General features: G+C 54.1%; 1 protein-coding gene across 1 annotated transcript in view; it reads left to right on the forward strand.

Moving 5' to 3' along the window:
* Nucleotides 1-159: 159 nt before the first annotated feature.
* The window catches only part of MYO9B (myosin IXB), an 81,028-nt gene continuing 62,924 nt past the window's right edge, over nucleotides 160-18,263 (forward strand). The window contains exons 1-2 of the mRNA XM_054578861.1: nucleotides 160-283; nucleotides 13,368-14,263. Coding sequence (XP_054434836.1) covers nucleotides 13,424-14,263 — 840 coding nt within the window. The 5' untranslated portion in view covers nucleotides 160-283; nucleotides 13,368-13,423. The remainder of the gene's footprint in view (nucleotides 284-13,367; nucleotides 14,264-18,263) is intronic.

Here is an 18,263-nt window from a genome sequence, read left to right on the forward strand (position 1 = left end):
GGCGTTCTGCCGTCACGCCCAGGCCCGCCCCCGGAAGCTAGAGCGTGCGGGGGCGCGGCCGTCTGGGGGCGGGGTTTAGTGGGGGCTCCGCCCCGTGGCGCGCTGGCGTCACGCCCAGGCCCCGCCCCCAGGAACCCGGAAGGCGGGCGCAGAGGCGCGGCGGGCGCGGCGGGCGCGGCGGGGCGGAGCGGCCCGGCTGAGCGGCCCGGAGTTTGCTGGGCAGGCGGGCGGGTTGTCCGGGGACCCGGCCCGGGACCGGCGGCGCGCAGCAGCCGAGGCCCAGGTGAGTGCTTCCTACCGCGGGTGGGGGTTCGATCTCGAAGCTCGCTTCGGCGGGTTGCCGTGTAAGGGAATGGAGCTGAGGGGGTAAGGGAGGTGTATGAAGGCAGGGGTCGAGGGGGCGGGAACGAGCTTGGGGATCGTGGAGGGGTTGCAGGAGAGGGCGTGCAAGCGGGACGAAGCAGGAGAAAGTTGATGGGATAGGCCTTGTGAGGGAGCTTGTGGGCGGGAGGGGGGTAGGTCTTGCGGCTTTGAGCAGCTTCTCTGAAGAGGACGTGGCTAAGTGGTAGATGAGGGGTCGCAGGAAACGGGCCTGGGAGGGGCAGAGGCAAGGAGGCGGTGTTGAGAGGCCCTGGCCGGGGGAGAGGAGCAAGGCTGGTGGGGGCGGGACAGCGGGGTGCGATCGGGGGAAGGGGTGCAGACAGCCTGGGGGGCGTTTGCCCGCGGTTGGATCGTGGAGGAATGGTGCCTGAGGCAGGGCGGCGCCTGGGATTCAGTGAGTGTTCACAAATGCGAGAGATTCTGAACCGACTGGTGTGGTGGCCCGCTGTATTGGGGAGGGGAAAATGGGGGAGGGGGGGTGAGGAAGCCAAAAGAGGATAAAAGGCATGGCAAGAACCGAGGGACTGTCCGGGGAGGGCCTGAGGAGGAGGAGAAAGGAAAGAGAGACTATAGCGGACCCATTCAGATGTTGGGATGCAGCCCATGGAGATCGTGGGGGTCGGGGGGGGCATCCTTTCTTGATTCATCTTCCCGATTTTACCCCCAGCCCCTGGGTGACCCTGAATGATTCCCAGTGCCCTCTGGGTCGGGATTCCAGGATTCCGGACTTGAAAACCATACTACTCTCCTACTAGGACCTAGCTGTCTGGAGCCTGGGGGCCCCAGGAAGCAAGGAAGCAGGCTCTGGGTCCTCCTTGGGACCGGAACTGGGTTTCAGAGGGGAGGGAGTCCATGTGTACGCACCGGTGCGTGCTAGACTGTCACCACCTCCTCGAAGTTGCATCCTTGGACTTAAATGGGTAAAACGACTAACAGGAAATCTGTCCTCCAGCAGCTGTGAGCTCAGCCCCAGAGGCAGCCCTTGTGCTCTGCCTTCTCTTCTATGTGCCTGTAAGCCAGGAGTCTTTAAGGGAAAGCCTCTCCTGCACCCTTTGTCAGAGGTGGGGACATTGCACCTTCCACTTGGAGGATCCCAGCTCCTACCTTACTGAGTTAGGTTCTGGTCTAGGAGTCTCTAGGCTCTTAAGGCATCCAGGAACAGGGGGAGGTGACATGGGCAGCTGAAAGTTGTTTCACCATCTGATGGGCTTGGCATAGGGCAGTTTTGATCAACGTTAGCTTCTCTTCTTTCCCAACTGCAGGAGACCTTGTCTGGGACCTGCCAGAGGGCTGGAGAGCCTGGCTTTTTAGCTTGTATGGGAAATGAATCTGGATAACTTGACTGTAAAGAGGGCCACAGAGAGATAGCCACCCCCTTCATTTCCAGAATGTTCTGGGCCTTATGGGAAGTGGTTCCAGGGCACTCAATCAGAGCCCCCACTCATGCATTCTGCAGACATTGAGCATGGGCTTGCCCTGGACAGCCCCCGATAAACAGGACCAGAATCTTCTGGTTGCATGGCCTGGCTGTTTTCTCCCCGGGACACCAGGAGCGTGGACAGGTAGGCTCTCTTGGAGGGGTCCACGTTGGGGATTCTGACCTCCTTAAAGTCCCTTTGTCTCTTCACCTACAAAATGAATGGATTGGCCTCAATCAACATTTTTCAACTTTGAAACCCAACCCCTCTTGATAATCTTGGTGACTCCAGCACACAGCCCTCTTGGATTTTATGCAGCTCCCTAGCTGGTGGTCCTCTCCCTGCTGCAGTGATCCCAGTTTGGTTTAGCTTTCCATTCTACAACTTATAATCAAAAATGATTTTTTTAAATTGCACTTTTGTGTTCCGAATGGAAAGTTGTGATGCATAACATGCTGTGCACATCACACCTGTTCCCAAAGCTCTAGCTCCATCCTGTGGTTGGAAATCTCTGGGTGAGACCCTCCCTCAGGTTCAGGCCTATGACTGAAAGACACACGTGGGACGTGGGAATCTCCCTGTTCTGTTTGGCTGTAGGGATGTGTTCTCTGTCCCCAACAGGGGCTTTTTAACTTGCTCTTTCCCTCTCATCTCCTCGAAGTTACGTGTCTTGGGTGGGCCTAGTGTTCAGTTTAGCAAGGGCTGATTGTGCTGCAGTCTGATTCCAGGGGACAGAGATGAGCCCTCCTGCCCTGGAGGAAGGACATTCTAGTAGACCACCACCACCCGCCCTAGTGTGCGCGCGCGCTCGCTCGCTCGCTCTCTCTCTCTCTCATGGAAATAATGGAGTTGAGTTGGTGGTCAGTTCAGCAACAGAGCCGGTGCAAGGGAGTGGTGGGAACAGAATGAGGAAGAACCAGTGCAAGCTTTAGGGCTTGGGGGTTCCTGCAAATTTCCTCAGAAAACATGGCTGGGCACCAGCCAAGCCTTGAAGGATATGGAAGTGTAAAACCAAGCCTGGAAGAGGGATTTGCACAAGCAGATCCTTCTGCGGCTCTACCCTTTATTGAGCACCTCCTGTGATGGACGCTTTTATACTCAACTCTTCTATTTTACTGACCAGTAGCAAGGAGGTCCTGGTTCCTATTTTCCCAGTATGGAAACTGAGGCTCAGGGAGATGATGACTTCAGAGATGGCTCCCAGGGTGCTCTAGAAACTTGAAAGATAACCTCAAATGGGTGAGGACCAAATCTCTAGAGCATAGTTACTCAACTGCAGCACTATTCACACTTGGGACTAGGTCATTCTTTGCCGGGAGGTTTGGGGGGGCAGGCTTTCCCATGTATTATACAATGTTGAGTAGCATCCCTGGCTTCCACCCACCAGATTGCCAATAGCACCCACCCCCCAAATTGTGACAACCAAAAATGTCACCAGACCTGGCTACATGTCCCTTGGGGGCAGAATCGCCACCACCAGTAAGAACCTCCACTCTGTAGTAAAACCCTGCCCACCATTGCCTCAGTTGGTCTTTGGTGTAAGTTGAGCTCCTTGTGAGCTGCTGCCAAAAGCAGGAGTGGGGAAAAGAGGCCAGCAACTGGAATCTGCCATCCGGTCCGTTCTTAATCTGGAGTCTCGATAAAAAAGAGGCACCACTGGGAACAGACCAAGGGGGAGCTGGACAACGTGCCTCGAGAACGGACAGCAGAGGAGGAACAGGAGATGAGTGGGGGCGGTCTGCGTTTGCCCAGACAGCCATGTCATTGTCTGTTTCTTCTTTGTCTTACCACTGACCTGGATTTCTGCAGGAACCGTCCTTGCTTTGGCACAAATTGTTGCTTTTCTTCTGAGATTAGAGGTATTCGATTCTCTTCTCAAAGCTACTTTGGAGGTGGCCCCGGATCAGTGTGGCCCTTAAAGCCACATTATCTTCTCCTGTTTGCCCCCTTGGCTCCAGATGCCAATTCATCTTCAAGGCAAAAAAAAAAAAAAAAAAAAGTTAGATTATCTAAGTTTTATGCCTCCTGCATGCTTCTCTCCTTGTTCCCTGACAGTGACTTTGCTGCTGTAACTCCATGGGAGGAAATGCACGTTCTGGGGCCTTCTGACCCTTTGTGAGCGCTGTCCCTCCTCCCCTCACTCCCCACCCACCAGCCCTTTGTGCATCCCCAAGTCCCCAACCAACTGTGCCAGGCAGCCCCTGCTCGGCCTCCCCACAGAGCAAGGCAGGCCCTTCTCTCTGCCCTCCTCTTGGATGGAGGGAGTCACAGAACAAAGGGCTCTGTCTGAGCACTGCCAGGCCCCTGAAGAGCCAGCCTGCTGCCGGCCACTACACAGAGCCCCGTCACTTCACCTCTCCAAGTTTTCATTTAGGCCCAGAAAGGTCCTTGGAGATTAGACATGTCTCAGAAACGCAGGGATGAGTTTGGGTTCTACTCATTTCCTCATCAACTCTTTCTGAGCCGGATCCTGATGATAAATAAAGTAGTGATTCAAGCATTTGGCCTGTGGATTAGTCGGAGTGATGAATAAGCTGACCTGGTCTGACTCATTCATTTATATGCCAGCGCTGCCCTGCTTCACAGGGCCGTGTGTGCAAGAACGGGCATTTCAGTGCTGTCGGCGGGGTGCCCGAGCTGCCGCTGGGGCCGCTGGAGAAAAGTGCGCCAGACCAGACGGCTTAACCAACAGAAATGGCCTCGCAGCTCTGGAGGCCAGAAGTCCAAGATCAGGGTGTCAGCGGGGTTGCGTTCTCCTGAGGCCTCCTCCTTGGCTTGTAGGTGGCTGTCCTTCTGTGCAGGTTCGGGTCCAGGTTTCCTCTTTTAAGGACACCAGTCCTGTTGGGTCATGGTCCACTCTGATCACTTTTTTTTTTTTTTTTTTTTTTTTAACGTAATCAACTCTTTAAAGGGTTTGTCTCCAAATACAGTCAAACTCTGAGATCTTGGGGGTTAGGACTTCAGCAGAATGAATTGAAGTGGGGTGGAGACACATAATTCAGCCCATAGCACAGGTAAGGGGCAAATTTTATTCTTATTCAGTAAAGAGATTTTGGACATATAGTCGGAACAATAGAGAGTTCATTTTGTTTTGTCTCACTTGTTTTAATAAACACTTTAAGGGTGGTGGGCAGGTTCATCACATTAACTTTGAAAGCTCCCTGTTGGAGAATTTTCCAGATCTCGTACATGTCCTTCCTTACAGTCAGGGTGACTATAAAGGGCAGGGACACAGCTCAGGAAGGAGTGATCTCGTGGGACCCTACGGGGCATATTTAGAGCGAGGCCTGGGAGGCTGTGTGTGTGTGTGTGTGTGCACCCGCCGTGGGGCCCGGCCGAGGTTTGCGATCGGGGCATACTGGGGTCCCTGTCTTGAGTGTTGCCCAACCCGTGGCCAGCATACAGGGTCACCTTTACGCTCTGCCTCTGTGACAGTGCATGGATGGGCTGGGAAGCGAGCTGGCAGGTTGGTGGCCGAACTCAAAGAAGTTATTGACAGGTCAAAACCTTGGGCCATCTGCCACCCAGGTGATGGGAGATGTCATTGGGCCAAAAGTGGAACCAGGTCCTTGTAGCAGAAATTAGGCAGGGAGTGTATTCATGGCTGGGAGGAGGAGGAGGCCTTGCCATGTGAAGACCATGAGGCTGGGGTCACAGGTAAATGGGAGGGGACAGCTTGGGCAGAGAGTCCCCGACACTGCAGGGGATAGGCAAAGTCAGGAATGGGAAATAAGGGTGGGTCTGGGGGTCTGTTAGGATGATGGGGCTATGGCTAACAAGTTCAAGGTCTCAGCAATCGTGGAAATGTTCCAAAATTGAGTCCAAGAAGGGGTTATTGAAGAAACTGGAACAGGGTCTTTTGGAAGGAGGCAACCAGTGGCTTTTGTGATAATAGCTCATCTGCTAAGAGCTCAGAAACAGCTGGTGTTCTTGAGCAGCTACTTCGTTCCAGGTTCCAGGCATGAGATTAACAGCTCAGAGGTTTTTGTTGCCCAAATCCCACATTGCAACCGGTGAGGCCAGCCTCGCTCCACGAGCAGGGTGTCCCACAGACCTGCGACAGCGGTTCCATGGGGACACGTGCTGGGTGGAGGGGCTTCCTGTGGACTGGAGCGGCTGGCCCATGTTGAGCGACTGGGCTGACACAGAAGCACCGAGCCTCCCAGCCTCACTCAAAGTCATTGAGGGTCTGAGCTGCCTGAAAAGCAGAGCGGGGCTCCCTCGTCCCCCAGGGGCTGCTGCGCCGCGTGCTCTCACTGTAGCTCTGCCCGCAGGAGGTTCTCAAGGAGGGTTTCCACCTGAGAACAGTGACAGGGACCGTGTGGTTTGGAGAGAGGAATCCCAAAGGTTCTTGTCATAAGTGAAAACCTCTGCCTCTCCTCACCCGCTTCCCCAGCAGCTTCCACGTCTTTATGAGCTCACCAGTCACCCAGAAAGACCCAGAGCCTAGCCTCCCGTAGGACCTCGAAGCTCTGTCATCCCCCACCCCCTGTCACCAGGACCCACCTGTGTCCCGTGGGCCAGACTCAGCCACCATTAGTTTCCCCCTGCCCCGACACCTATAGGAGCCACCCAGTAGTGAGCCCCGCCCCCCCCCCCCCCCCCCCCACACACATAGACCACCTGTCACACGCAGGCTGGCTGACCCCTTTCTGTCATCATTCATGTCCTGGTGTTCCCTGTGCCCAACCGGCCAGGGCTCCCCGTGAGACTTGCATGACAATTTCAACTCCATCCCACATTCACCAGGCCCTGCTGGATAGGATCTGACCTCCTTGACCCTTCCCCCTCCCCCTCCCGCCTCATTCTGCTGGCCACACTGGTCCCCTTGTTCTGAGGCTGCCCTTGCTCTTGGAGCTCACCGCCCTCACTGGGCCACCATCCCCGAGCGCTCGGCCTGTCTGCCCCTTCTCACTGCACAGGCCTCAGCGACCGTTTACTCTAAGCTCTTCTCTGCCTCCCGGTCCAGAATAACCACCCTGCCCTGGTCAGTTTTTGTCCTCACCCGAGCACCTCTGATATCTGGGGCTGGATCATTCTCTGCTGGGCGGGGGATGGGGGCGTCATACGGTGCCCTGTAGGGTGTCAAGCAGTGTCCCTGGCCTCTACCCACCAGATGCCAGTAGCACCTCCCCTCCCCACTATGATGAGGACCAAAAACGTCCCCGGCCATCTCCTAGTGTCCCAGGGGTGGCACACCATCGCAGCATGGTTAGAAACGCCTGTGCTCGTGGGTTGGTTTGTGGTCACATTTCCTGAAGGCCAGGACCCCTTCGCATTCTCACTCTCTCTTGTGCCCAACTGGCCTGGCCAGGGGCAGGGACTGGAGAAACATTTGCTGGCAAGACAGGCTGAAGGATGTAGCCACAAGCCCCAGGGAGAAGAATGGGTCTTGAGGGTCGCCCCCACGTGTCTGGGGGAGGGGCTTTCTCCAGGGCTCAGACCGGTTGAGCCAGACTGGAAGGCCTGGGGGGCATAACTTAGGGAAGAAAGGGACACACTCAGGCAACAGTTGTGAGAGGGCATGTATGCTGGGAGCATCCGATACCTTCTGCACTGGGCACCTGGATTTGTGTCCCAGGGCTGCCGTAAGCTGGTACCGCAAACCAAGTGGTTTAAACAATAGCAATTTATTCTCTCACCGTTCTGGAGCCAGAAGTCCAAAATCAAGGCATTAAGCAGGGCCATGGCTCCCTCTGAAGCTTCCAGGGGACCCTTCCTTACCACTTCCAGCTTTGCAGGCTCCAGGCGTTCCTGTAGCCAGGCCGCATCACCCCAATCTAAAAACCCTACGGGTCCTCCTGCTCTGCTCTGCCTTGACTGAGAAACACACTTGTTTTGTAGCTGTTTCTCGGAGCGTCCATCTTCCCAGCAACTTTCCATGGTTGTTTCCTCCTAAAAAAAACCCAGTGGGCTCAAGGGCACATGCACAGGAACGTGGAAACATGCTGTTGTTCGGAGTGGTGCCTCTTCCTTTTAGCTTGAGAATGATTTCATCCAATAAACATGTGGCTGCAAATTATGGCCTTATATAAACGAAGCGGCTACACTACACTTTCTGGAGGCCCCGTCTGCCTTATTTTCCAGTAAATTCCAAATTGCTCGCCAAACCTATAGGCAGAACCTTGCTTTTTCCTGTGTAAGGCTTCGGCGGGGCCTTGAGAGCTGCGCATTCGCATTTGTCCACTCATCTGCCCCTGGGGCCGACTTTGTGGTTGCCCCCCCTCCCCTGCATCTCCTTTCTCTAAGAGTATGAAGGAGAGGCCCTGAATTGAGGTTCATGTCTTCTCAAGAGTTCAGAAAGTACGCCAGTGTGACGTTTGCAGAGTCTTAATTTTTCATAGTTCAGGTTTTACAGTGGGGATTTTTTTATTGTGGTAAAATGCACATAACATAAAATTCACCACCAGTAGCATTTAGCACATTCACAACGTAGTGTAACTGTCACCTATATCTGTCCAAGGCATTTCATCACCCCTTAAGGTAACCCCATCCCCATTAGCAATCACTTTCCATCTCCCCTCCCCCATCCCCTGACAACAACTAGTCTGCTTTCTGTCTCCATGTATTTGCCTGTTACGGATATTTCATATCAATGGGATCACACACTGTGTGGCCTTTTGCGCCTGGCCTCTTGCACTCAGCATGTTTTCAAAATTCATCCATATTGCAGCGTAGATCAGCCCTTCCTTCCTTTTTATGGCTGAGTCATATTCCACTGTGTGGATGGACCACATTGTGTTCATCCTTCATCCTTTGGTGGGCATTTCATTTCCACCTTTTGGTCCTCTCAGCAGGAATTTCATAGTCTGTCAGCTTGACTTCCATTTGGTGACAAAGGCGTAGTTTTCCCCTGAGTCCTGGGGAGACAGATCCCATCAGTGTGGGGATGTGTTTTGCTTCTGTTCACATGGTATGCGCTTCTGTGAGCATTAGTTAGAGGGCAGAATGAGCATTTTAGCATCAGGATATATGATGAGGTGGTTTGGATGAAGGATGGACACACAGGTTTTCAGGACCCGCTGCCCTGACACACAGCTGCAGCCAAGCGGCATCTCCCCCCGGCCCCCGCCCCCAGAGCCAGCCCCCCTCAGTCCCTCAGCCCCTCAGCCCAAGACCTGCTTCCTTTCATTCCAGCGCAGCCTGGAGGTTGTCAAGGCACAGGTTTCACATCCACTTATGACAAGAACCTTAAGCTACAATGCGACTGATTTCCAGGCCTCAGACCCCGTTTTGGCTTGGAAGCCAAAGAAAATGGCTGAGCTCCTCCAAGGGCGATGTCACTGTTGAATAACAATTAATTATCACTGAATTATCACAGCCGTGAAGCTGCATGGCACCGTGCAGGAATCAGCAGCCCAGAGGCAGGCCCTCGTGTGTCAGATAACTTAATATACAATATTTAACAAACAAAGGGGGCTCCCTTGTCAGGGGAAGGGTTCTGTAATAAAAGGCATTAAAACACTTAACTTCACTCTGGAGAAAATCATCTGGACCCCCATCTAACTTCTTACGCTGTACTGGGCTGATTAGTGTGCCCCAAATGTATGTCCACCCGGAACCTCAGAATGCGACCTTGATTGGAAATAAGGTCTTTGCAGAAGTAACTAAAGATATCGAGATGAACTCAGACTGAATCCAGTAATCGGTGTCTTTATAAGAGGCAGAGGCGCAGAGACAGAAAAGTGCAGTCTGCAGTGATGGAGAAAGAGATGGGAGAGAAGCATCTACAAGCCAAGGAATCACCAGGGTTTGGTGGCAGCCACCAGAAGCTGGGAGAAAGGCCTGTGATGGATTTCCCCTCAGTGTCTCCTGAAGGAACTGGCCCTATTGACACTTTGACTTTGGACTTTTCCAGAACTGTGAGACAATTAATTATTGTTGTGTGAAGCCCCCTGGATTGTAGTACTTTATTATAACAGCCTAGGACACTCATACACCTTCCGAAATAGTTTCCGGATGCATAGAGGCTTAAATGTAAAGAATAAATCTGGGAAGGGAAGGGAAGCTGTAGTCCCGTGTTATTCAGATCTTGGAGAGGAATGGACAATAGATATTAAAAATAATAATAATAATAATCCACAGATCTGACTGCCTGGAAAAGGTACCATTTGTCTCAAAAAATGCCATATGCATAAGTAAACTGTTGAATTAGTTTCATCAAACATGGCAATGAATTAATGGCCTTCCTATACAAAGAGCTTGTCCAAAGCAATAGTCGTGCTTCGGTGGGAAAAAATGGGCAACAGACATGAACGACTTACAGAAACAAAAAAATACTGTTCAGTAGACAGAATTTTTTAAGAATCCAGCATGACAGTTGAAGAAATGTAAGTAACAAGACGCTCCTTTGTGCCCAGTGAGAATCTGATCCACAGAGAGTTACAGGTAAAACAATGCCGCCTATGGAATGAGGGGACGCTGGGCCTGAGAGTGCATCCTGGGATTTTGCACCAAAGGCCTTGTTGCCTGGGACCTGGTGGAGGGGTTTGAGGGACATTCCAGCCTGAGGTCAAGGAGGCCACCTGAGATCTGGGTGTGGGGCGCAGCGGGCAAAGTCTGGGGGTAGATGAATGGGTGGCCGGCCAACTGGGGCACCTCACGCCCTCCTATGGGTCAGGGGACTCTGGGCTGCTTCTCCATAGTTGGGCTGGGGAGACCCTGCAAGATCGGGCCTAGGAGCCTGGCCTTGGGCGGTGGGGGGGGGGGGGGGGGGGGGGTGTGGCCACGGTGTGCCAGTCAGCCAGTGTGGCGACGGGAGGTATGGTGACCACATCCTGTGTGCTGTCACCGTGTCCCCAGAACTGCTGTCTCTTCTCAGTAGCCCCAGGTGGCCATCTGGGGTGGGGCCTGCCAACCTGGGGCTAATGAGAAGAGACAGCAGTTCTGGGGACATGGTGACAGCAGACAGGATGTGGTCAGTGGGAGGAGCAGGGAACTAGACTTTGGGATGTTCTAGGCAGGACAGAGAGAGAGGTGACTGTGGCGGGCTGGAGGTGGGGCAGATGTCCTTGGGCACAAGCACAGTCCCTGAGCGGGCGCAGGGTTGAAGGGGTCCCTGCACAAAGCAGAGCAAGTGAGCAGAACCGGGAGAGGCTCCTGGCAGCAGGTGTGACTAGTGGGAGCTTCGTGGCATCTTCTGGGGGAAGGGGGCAGGGGTTTCCATGGCGTGGAGTGGGGAGCAGTAGACCGAGGGGCAGGTGGGAATGGGAAAGGCTGGCTTCAGGCTGCATAGAAGTGAGGGGGCCGTGCTCTGCCTTGGCCTGGAGAAGGATTTATTACTGTCTCTGGCCTTAAGCCACAGGAGCTGTTAATGGGAGGGTCCTCCCTCTACAAACCCCTGGGAAAGTGGGGGAAGGGAGCCTCTCTGGGGAGGAAAGTGTGGGTCCCTGGGGAGAAGGTTCAAGTGAAGCCAGACTAAGCAGGGAAAGGCCACACAGACCTGGCAGAGGAACTTTACAGGATACAGTGTGGTGGCCCAGGTGGGCTCTGACAATGGCTGGAGGGGTAGCTGCAGCAGGACAATCAGGTGGATGCTTCAGTGGATAAGAGACCCCAGCTGGTTTTGGCCCCGCCCCTTCTCTTTGGCTTTGCTGGTCTCTGCAGCGCTGGCTGTCAGCAGCCCTCTTGAGCAAGCCTTATCTACTTCCTCCTGGCCTGGGGTGGGGCATGCATCAACTGGTCCTGTAATGGTGCACCCCCCCCCCCCGCCCCCCGCCACCACACCCAGTCTCTGAGGGTCTCCTGCTATCCCCACCGAGGGACCAACAGGGACAAATGTCTCCTACCAGCCTCTGTTCACAGTGGGGCTTCTAAAGGGCCTGATGATTAACTTTCCCTGGAGAATGTGGGGTGGCACTCAACCTGTCCAGGCTCCAAGCAGACTCTTGTCGCGGCACAGGGTGGAGGTTGCAGGAACAGGATCATGTCGCTCAGCTCTGATGGCTTCTTGCTTAGGTTGGTGTCTGAGGGGAAGACAAAGCAGGCTCATTTGTGTGACTGCTCTACTGCCTGCCTACAGTGAGCTTGGACATGAGACAGTCCACAGCCCCCAGCCTGTGGGCTGGATCGGCCTCTGGAAGTTGTGCATATCAGCCAGTTCTCCACAGGGGCCAGTCGCAGAGGGGTCGTCTCTGCCCGAAGCCCTGGCTCTGGGCGTGTACGCGAGTGCATGCCCATATCAAAGTACTGTGCACATGTCTGTGTGTGTGCTTTTGTGTATGTGCATGGGTGTTCTGTGTGTACATGAGTGTGTCTGCATGAAACTGCACACATGTATGCATGTTTTGTGTGTGCTTGTGTGTGTGCATGAGTGTGAGTGTATTCACGTAAGAGTGCATTCACGCATGTGCATCTTTGTGGTTTATACTCCCTCGTATTTGTTTACACATCAGTTTCTCCCATTGAAGCAGACCTTTGAGCCAAGGTCTGGTTCATCTTTGTGTCCTCAGCCATGCTTGGGTGGCACACAGTGAGCCCGCACCCTGCCCACACACGTTTATGCCTCTTGCTCCAGGAGACACTAGTCACTGTTGCCAACATTGGCTGCATTTTCTCATTTTCCCGCAAGGTCTTTGGAAACAAATGGATTTTTTTAAATACACTTTTTTGCTGGAGTCATTGTAGGTTTATAAAACAGTTGCAAAGACAGTACAGAATGTTCCCTGTGTCCCTTACCCACCTTCCCCTGTTGCGACCATCTAACATCACGAGGCACATTTGTGCAGCTAAGAAATTGACATTGCTACACTGCTATTAGCCAGCCTCCCAGCGTTACCCAACGTCACCAGTTCTTCCATTCGTGTTCTCTCCATGGTCGAGGACCCCATCCCAAGAACCTCATTGACGTAGTCATCACGTCTCCTTCGTCTTTCCTTGTTGCTCATCCATAACCTTGGAAGTCTTAGGAGTGCTGGCTGGGCGTCTACGTGATGTTTTACACAGGAGACTGGGGTTGTGGATTCTAGAAGCAATGCACTCTGCACAGTTTTCTCCAGTGAGTTTTTTGAGGGCTCCCCCTGACTTCATCCTCCTCGTTGGAATATGGGGTACATTGTTGTTTCAGAGTCCCTGAGCGTCAGGGCAGGTTTGTTCTTGCCCATCCCCCTACACCTCTTGCTGCCCTTGGTATATCGTGGGGCCATAACCAAGGCCTGTGGGGCCAAGTCCTCATCTGCTCAGGGAGCTGGCAGGGGAGGTCTTGTCCAAGAGCAGAGGCCAGGAAGGACATGGGCTGGGAAAGGCTCAGCTGAGATATGTGACCATTGGACTTGCAGGTTGATAGGCCAGCCCTGGGTGGGGAGGGACAGAGGCTGAGATGGAGTAAACTCCAGGGAAAGGGTTTGATCTTGGGGAGGAGGAGGTCTGGTACTGTCACTCTTCAAGAGCCACAGAGGTCATATTAAGGACAGACGGAAGAGGCTCTTCCTACCCTTTGGTGTTTTAGGAGAGCCCTGCCAGGGGCAGAGCATTTGAGACCAGGTCTGGGGCTCTTCGCCTGGGGCAGGTGTCAGTGTTCCCTGCCGCAACTAACCGGCTGCTCTGACCATGCCGCCCCCTCCCTTTCAGCTCCAGAACACGCGCCCCGAGCCCGGGAGGCATGCTGAAGCCGGGCGGCTGGCAGGATGAGTGTGAACGAGGCAGGCAGCTCCGGCTGCCGGAGGGAGGCGGCCTACCACCTGCACATCTACCCACAGCTGGCCACCACCAAGAGCCAGGCCTCATGCCGCGTGACAGCCACCAAGGACAGCACCACGTCCGACGTCATTCAGGACGCTATCGCCATCCTGCAGCTGGACGGAACCAAGCGCTATGTGCTGGTGGAGGTCAAGGAGACAGGCGGGGAGGAGTGGGTGCTGGACGCCAACGACTCGCCTGTGCACCGCGTGCTGCTGTGGCCTCGACGGGCACAGGATGAGCATCCGCAGGAGGATGGTTATTACTTCCTGCTGCAGGAGCGTGACTCGGATGGGGCCATCAAGTATGTGCACATGCAGCTTGTGGCCCAGGCCGCAGACACCCGGCGCCTAGTGGAGCGGGGCCTCCTGCCTCGGCAGCACGCGGACTTTGATGACCTGTGCAACCTTCCCGAACTGACCGAGGCTTATCTCCTAAAGAACCTCAAGCACCGCTTCCTGCAGCAGAAGATCTACACGTATGCGGGGAGCATCCTTGTGGCTGTCAACCCCTTCAAGTTCCTCCCCATCTATAACCCCAAGTACGTGAAAATGTACGAGAACCACCAGCTGGGCAAGCTAGAGCCGCACGTGTTCGCGCTGGCCGACGTGGCGTACTATGCCATGCTCCGGAAACGCGTCAACCAGTGCATTGTGATCTCAGGCGAGAGCGGCTCGGGCAAGACACAGACCACCAACTTCCTGATCCACTGCCTCACTGCACTGAGTCAGAAGGGCTACGCCAGTGGTGTTGAGAGAACCATCCTGGGCGCCGGCCCCGTGCTAGAGGTGAGCAGGGCAGTCGTCTAAATGGGCCCTCTGCCTTCACATCTGGGTTTTATTATCATGAGAAGATAGTTTGTTATACTCATGGTTCCCTAGAAACAGGAGTTGCACTAGAAACAGAAGGCTCAGCGTGCTGTGCAGGGCCACATGAGGAGGCACCAGAGATGGAGTAGCAGGAATGAGGGGGAACCATGGGCAAGAGTCCCTGTTGCGGTTTTCACGGGAAGTGATGGGCGAGCAGGGTTAGCACTGGCTACTTTGGATAATTTCAGGGCTGTCTATGGCCATACCACCCTGAATACGCCTGATCTCGTCTGAATAATTTCAGGGTCCTCGGGTATCGGGGCTGCACAGGTGGTCTGGGACCTGGCCCCGGGGTGATCAGGGCAGGTGGATAGTGGCCCTGTGTGTGGAGGCCGGGAGTTTGGGCTCTGGCTGGATCGGTTGGCGTATGGAAGATGTGCTCACAGGGAGGCTCTTCGCCCTCCCTAGGAATTGGCTAACCCCGGGACGGGCGGTCCTTCCAGGGTCAGCCAGGCCCCAGGTGTCAAAGCATCACAATATAGAAACCAAAAGTCCTGATTAATACACTGATGCCCTCTGGTAGGAGTCAATCTGTACTCCAGGTCCCAAAAAGAAAAGGGTGGCATGTCCACACTGAGCAGTTCATGATGGAGTAGTCCAGTGGGGCTGTGGCGTGGAAGAAAGCCAGGGAGGCATAGCACAGGCCCAGGGGCGAGGGGGCAGTGAGGCGAGGGGAGGGGGCCACCTGGCAGCGCCGCACAGTCAACGGGAAGAAACACCCTCTGCCTTCTGTCTAGCGTCCTGCGGCCAAGCCCTATGGGAGCCATTGACGTGTGGCTGCGGGTAAGCCTTCTGGACGCAGGGGCAGCGGAAATGACCGCACGCTCTTCCTCACTCTCAGGCTCCTAAGACGAGAGTCGCCCACATTTCAGAACGGAGCCTAACAGTCGTCACCTTTGAGGGCCGGGCAATGTGTGGGCCCAAGGGTCTGCACTTCTAGATTTGGCATCTAAGACTCTTTCTTTTTCAAATAAGATTTTGTCATAAATAATTATATATGTAACTTTAATCTTCAGTATTTAACATTATTCAATATAATATAAATTACTGTATTTCTTAGAGAAGTTTTAGGTTTCTAGCAATGTTGAGCAGATGGCACAGAGAGTTCCCATGTATCCCCCTCACTTCTCATGGTTTCCCCTGTCGTTAGTGTGTTACGTGTGTTACAGTTGACAAGCCAGTATTGACATGTTGCTATTACCTCAAGTCCACAGTTTTACTGTCTATGAGTTTGGACAAATGTACAACGCTACACGTCTGCCGTTACAGTATCATACAGAGTAGTTCCCCTGCCCTAAAAATCCCCGGGGCTCCGGTCTGTCCATTCATCCCTCTCTCTCTCCCCCAAACTCTTGGCAACTACGGATCTTTTCACTGTCTCCATCGTTTTGCCTCTTCCAGATTAGTTTCTTTCACTCAGTGATAGGCATATGAGATTCCTCTCTGTCTTCTTGTGGCTTGAGACCTCATTTGCCAATTAACACCTCATTATCTGGATGTGCCATAGCCTATCCATCCACAGGAACCCAGACTGCCCTCCTTGGGGTGCGGGGGTCTCGCCTACCTGGGAGCATTGACCTTCAGCCTTAGCCAGTCCCCCAAGCTGGGCCCTAATACAGCCGTCTCGGAGGGCTGTTGTGCAAATTCACTGAAATGTCATGGCTGCGCCTGCTCAGTACATTTCAGTTCCTCTTCCTCCCTGATGATCTCTGAGATCATCAGCAAGAGATTCGCTGGGGCTGCACGGCCCAGCACTGTGCCTGCCCGGATTGTCTTTTCCTATTTATGTAACGTGAAGATTGTCATTTTTTCTTTTTTGTAAATATTTTAAAAACTACTGAGTAACCCAGCCACAGAACAGACACTTTTCTCTTGAATACTGTGGGCCCCGAGTGTGTCCCTCCACTACTCTGACCTCCCGTTCATTCTGTAAATATCCCACCCACATGTCTGCCAGGTGCCAGGCACTCTTCTAGGCACTGGGCTATGCGGTGGCCACAGTAGACACGAAGGCCTGCCCAAGCAGAACTGTCCTCTAGTGACGAGAAGGCAGGCAGAGAAATAAACAACGGCCCTTGTGTCAGAGCTGGGAGCCTACTAAGAACAGCCGGCAGGACCCAGGGAGAACAGTTGAGGGGGCAGGAGGTGAGAAGGTGAGGCTGAGCTGGGCCTGGAAAGAGGGGTGAGTCTTGCGGAGGAGGCACGGCCAGTGCAAAGGCCAGGAGGCTGGGCTGGGGCTGGTGTGTTGGAGGAAAGGCAAGGGCCCTGGAGGACACAGGAGAGGGCCTGAGTGGAGTGAGTGTGAGGCAGTGGGGACAGAGAAGTGACAGGCAAATCATTTATTGCCTTGTGGGCTGTGAGGAGGGCCCTACATGGCATGGGAGCTAAGGCGGGGGTTCCGGGTTCCATTTGGCTCCGTCACAGCTCTGAATGTCAGCTGCGATGAAGCCAGTGGCCCCAGCAGCCTCCCAGCAAGGACCAGGAGCCATGACAGGTGCTCCAGGCCAGAGCATCAGTGCCCGGCTCTGGAGTCCTGAATAAAATGATGCAGGCGGTCAATGGCCTTAGAAATTAAGAATGTGAACGAGAAGGCAGGCCCAGTGTTCGCCAAGGGAAGCATTTTGCCAAGTGGAGCAGGAACCAGGCAGGCAGGTGGGTGTGCCCATGCTTGGTGAGGACCCTGATCCCCAAGGTCTCAACAGACATGGCAAGGAGGCAGGCTTGGCATCAGGGCATAGATTCCTTTCCTAGCTGAGGACCGTCCAGCGCTCCTAGAGGAGGTTCTTGTGGCTGCCATAACCACGCACCACAGGCAGGAGGGCTTCACATAACGGGGGTTTACAGTGGTCCCTCAGCATCCACAGGGTGCTGGTCCCAGGACCCCAGGGGAACCAAAATCCCCAGGTGCTCAAGTTCCATGTAAAAAATGGTATAGTAATTGCAGATAACCTATATTTGCACGTAGGCTACAGCCAAGTATGCCTGTATATCGATTCATTCACATAGATTCAATGTAGTGCTCAGCACCTGGGAAATTCAGGTTTTGCCTTTTTGGAACCTCTGGAATTTTTTTCCATAATATTTTTGATCCTCAGTTGGTTGAATCCAGGGATGCAAACCCCATAGATTCAGAGGGCTGACTGCACTTTCTCTTGACTCTGAAGGCCAGCAGCCTGAAATCTAGGTGTTGGCAAGGCCGCACGCCCTCCGAAGGCTCTAGGGAAAGACCCTTCCTTGTCTCCTCCAGCTTCCAGGAGCTCTGGGCACCCTTGACTTGCGGCCGCATTGCTCCAGTCTCTGCTCCTGTTGTCATGTTGCCTTCTCTTCTTATAAAGACACCAGTCGTTGGATTCAGGGCCCACCCTCCTCCAGGATGACCTCATCCTAATTACATCAGCAATGACCTCATTTCCAAATAAGGCCAAGCTCACAGGTTCTAGAGGACCAGGACATGGACATGTCTTTTTGGGGACACAAGTCAGCTCAAAGCAGCCACCACTGAGTGACAGCTGCCAGTGTCTGGTGCCTTCCGCCCTGAGTCCGCCTTGGCTCCTCAGTCATCCAGGAGGCCCTCAGTGTCTCCCTCCAGTCTCCTTGCTCCTCTCCAGCAGTTGCCCCAGAGATCCTGACACATTCTTGGAGGGCCTTAGTCACCCTCCGCGACAGGCATCTGTGCCCTGTGAGTCAGACGCCTCTGACCACGCCTGGCTGCCTCCCTGGAGCCTCAGGGAGAGCAGCAAGGCCCGGTTTCCCCAGCGGTTGGGATCTGCTGGAGGGTGGTGCCCGCGCAGGCTTCCAAAACCAGCTTGAGCCAAATCCGCATCGTGGCCATAAACATGCTTCCCGGGGCAACCTTTTGGAAAGGGAGAAGGCTGTTTTAGTTTAGATCTGGGCTCCCCAGTCAAGGCCCTGCTGGTGT

This window comes from Pteronotus mesoamericanus, unplaced genomic scaffold (genome assembly GCF_021234165.1).
Source record: "Pteronotus mesoamericanus isolate MK-2021 breed Mesoamerican mustached bat unplaced genomic scaffold, CSHL_Meso_final contig_502, whole genome shotgun sequence".
Taxonomy (NCBI): domain Eukaryota; kingdom Metazoa; phylum Chordata; class Mammalia; order Chiroptera; family Mormoopidae; genus Pteronotus; species Pteronotus mesoamericanus.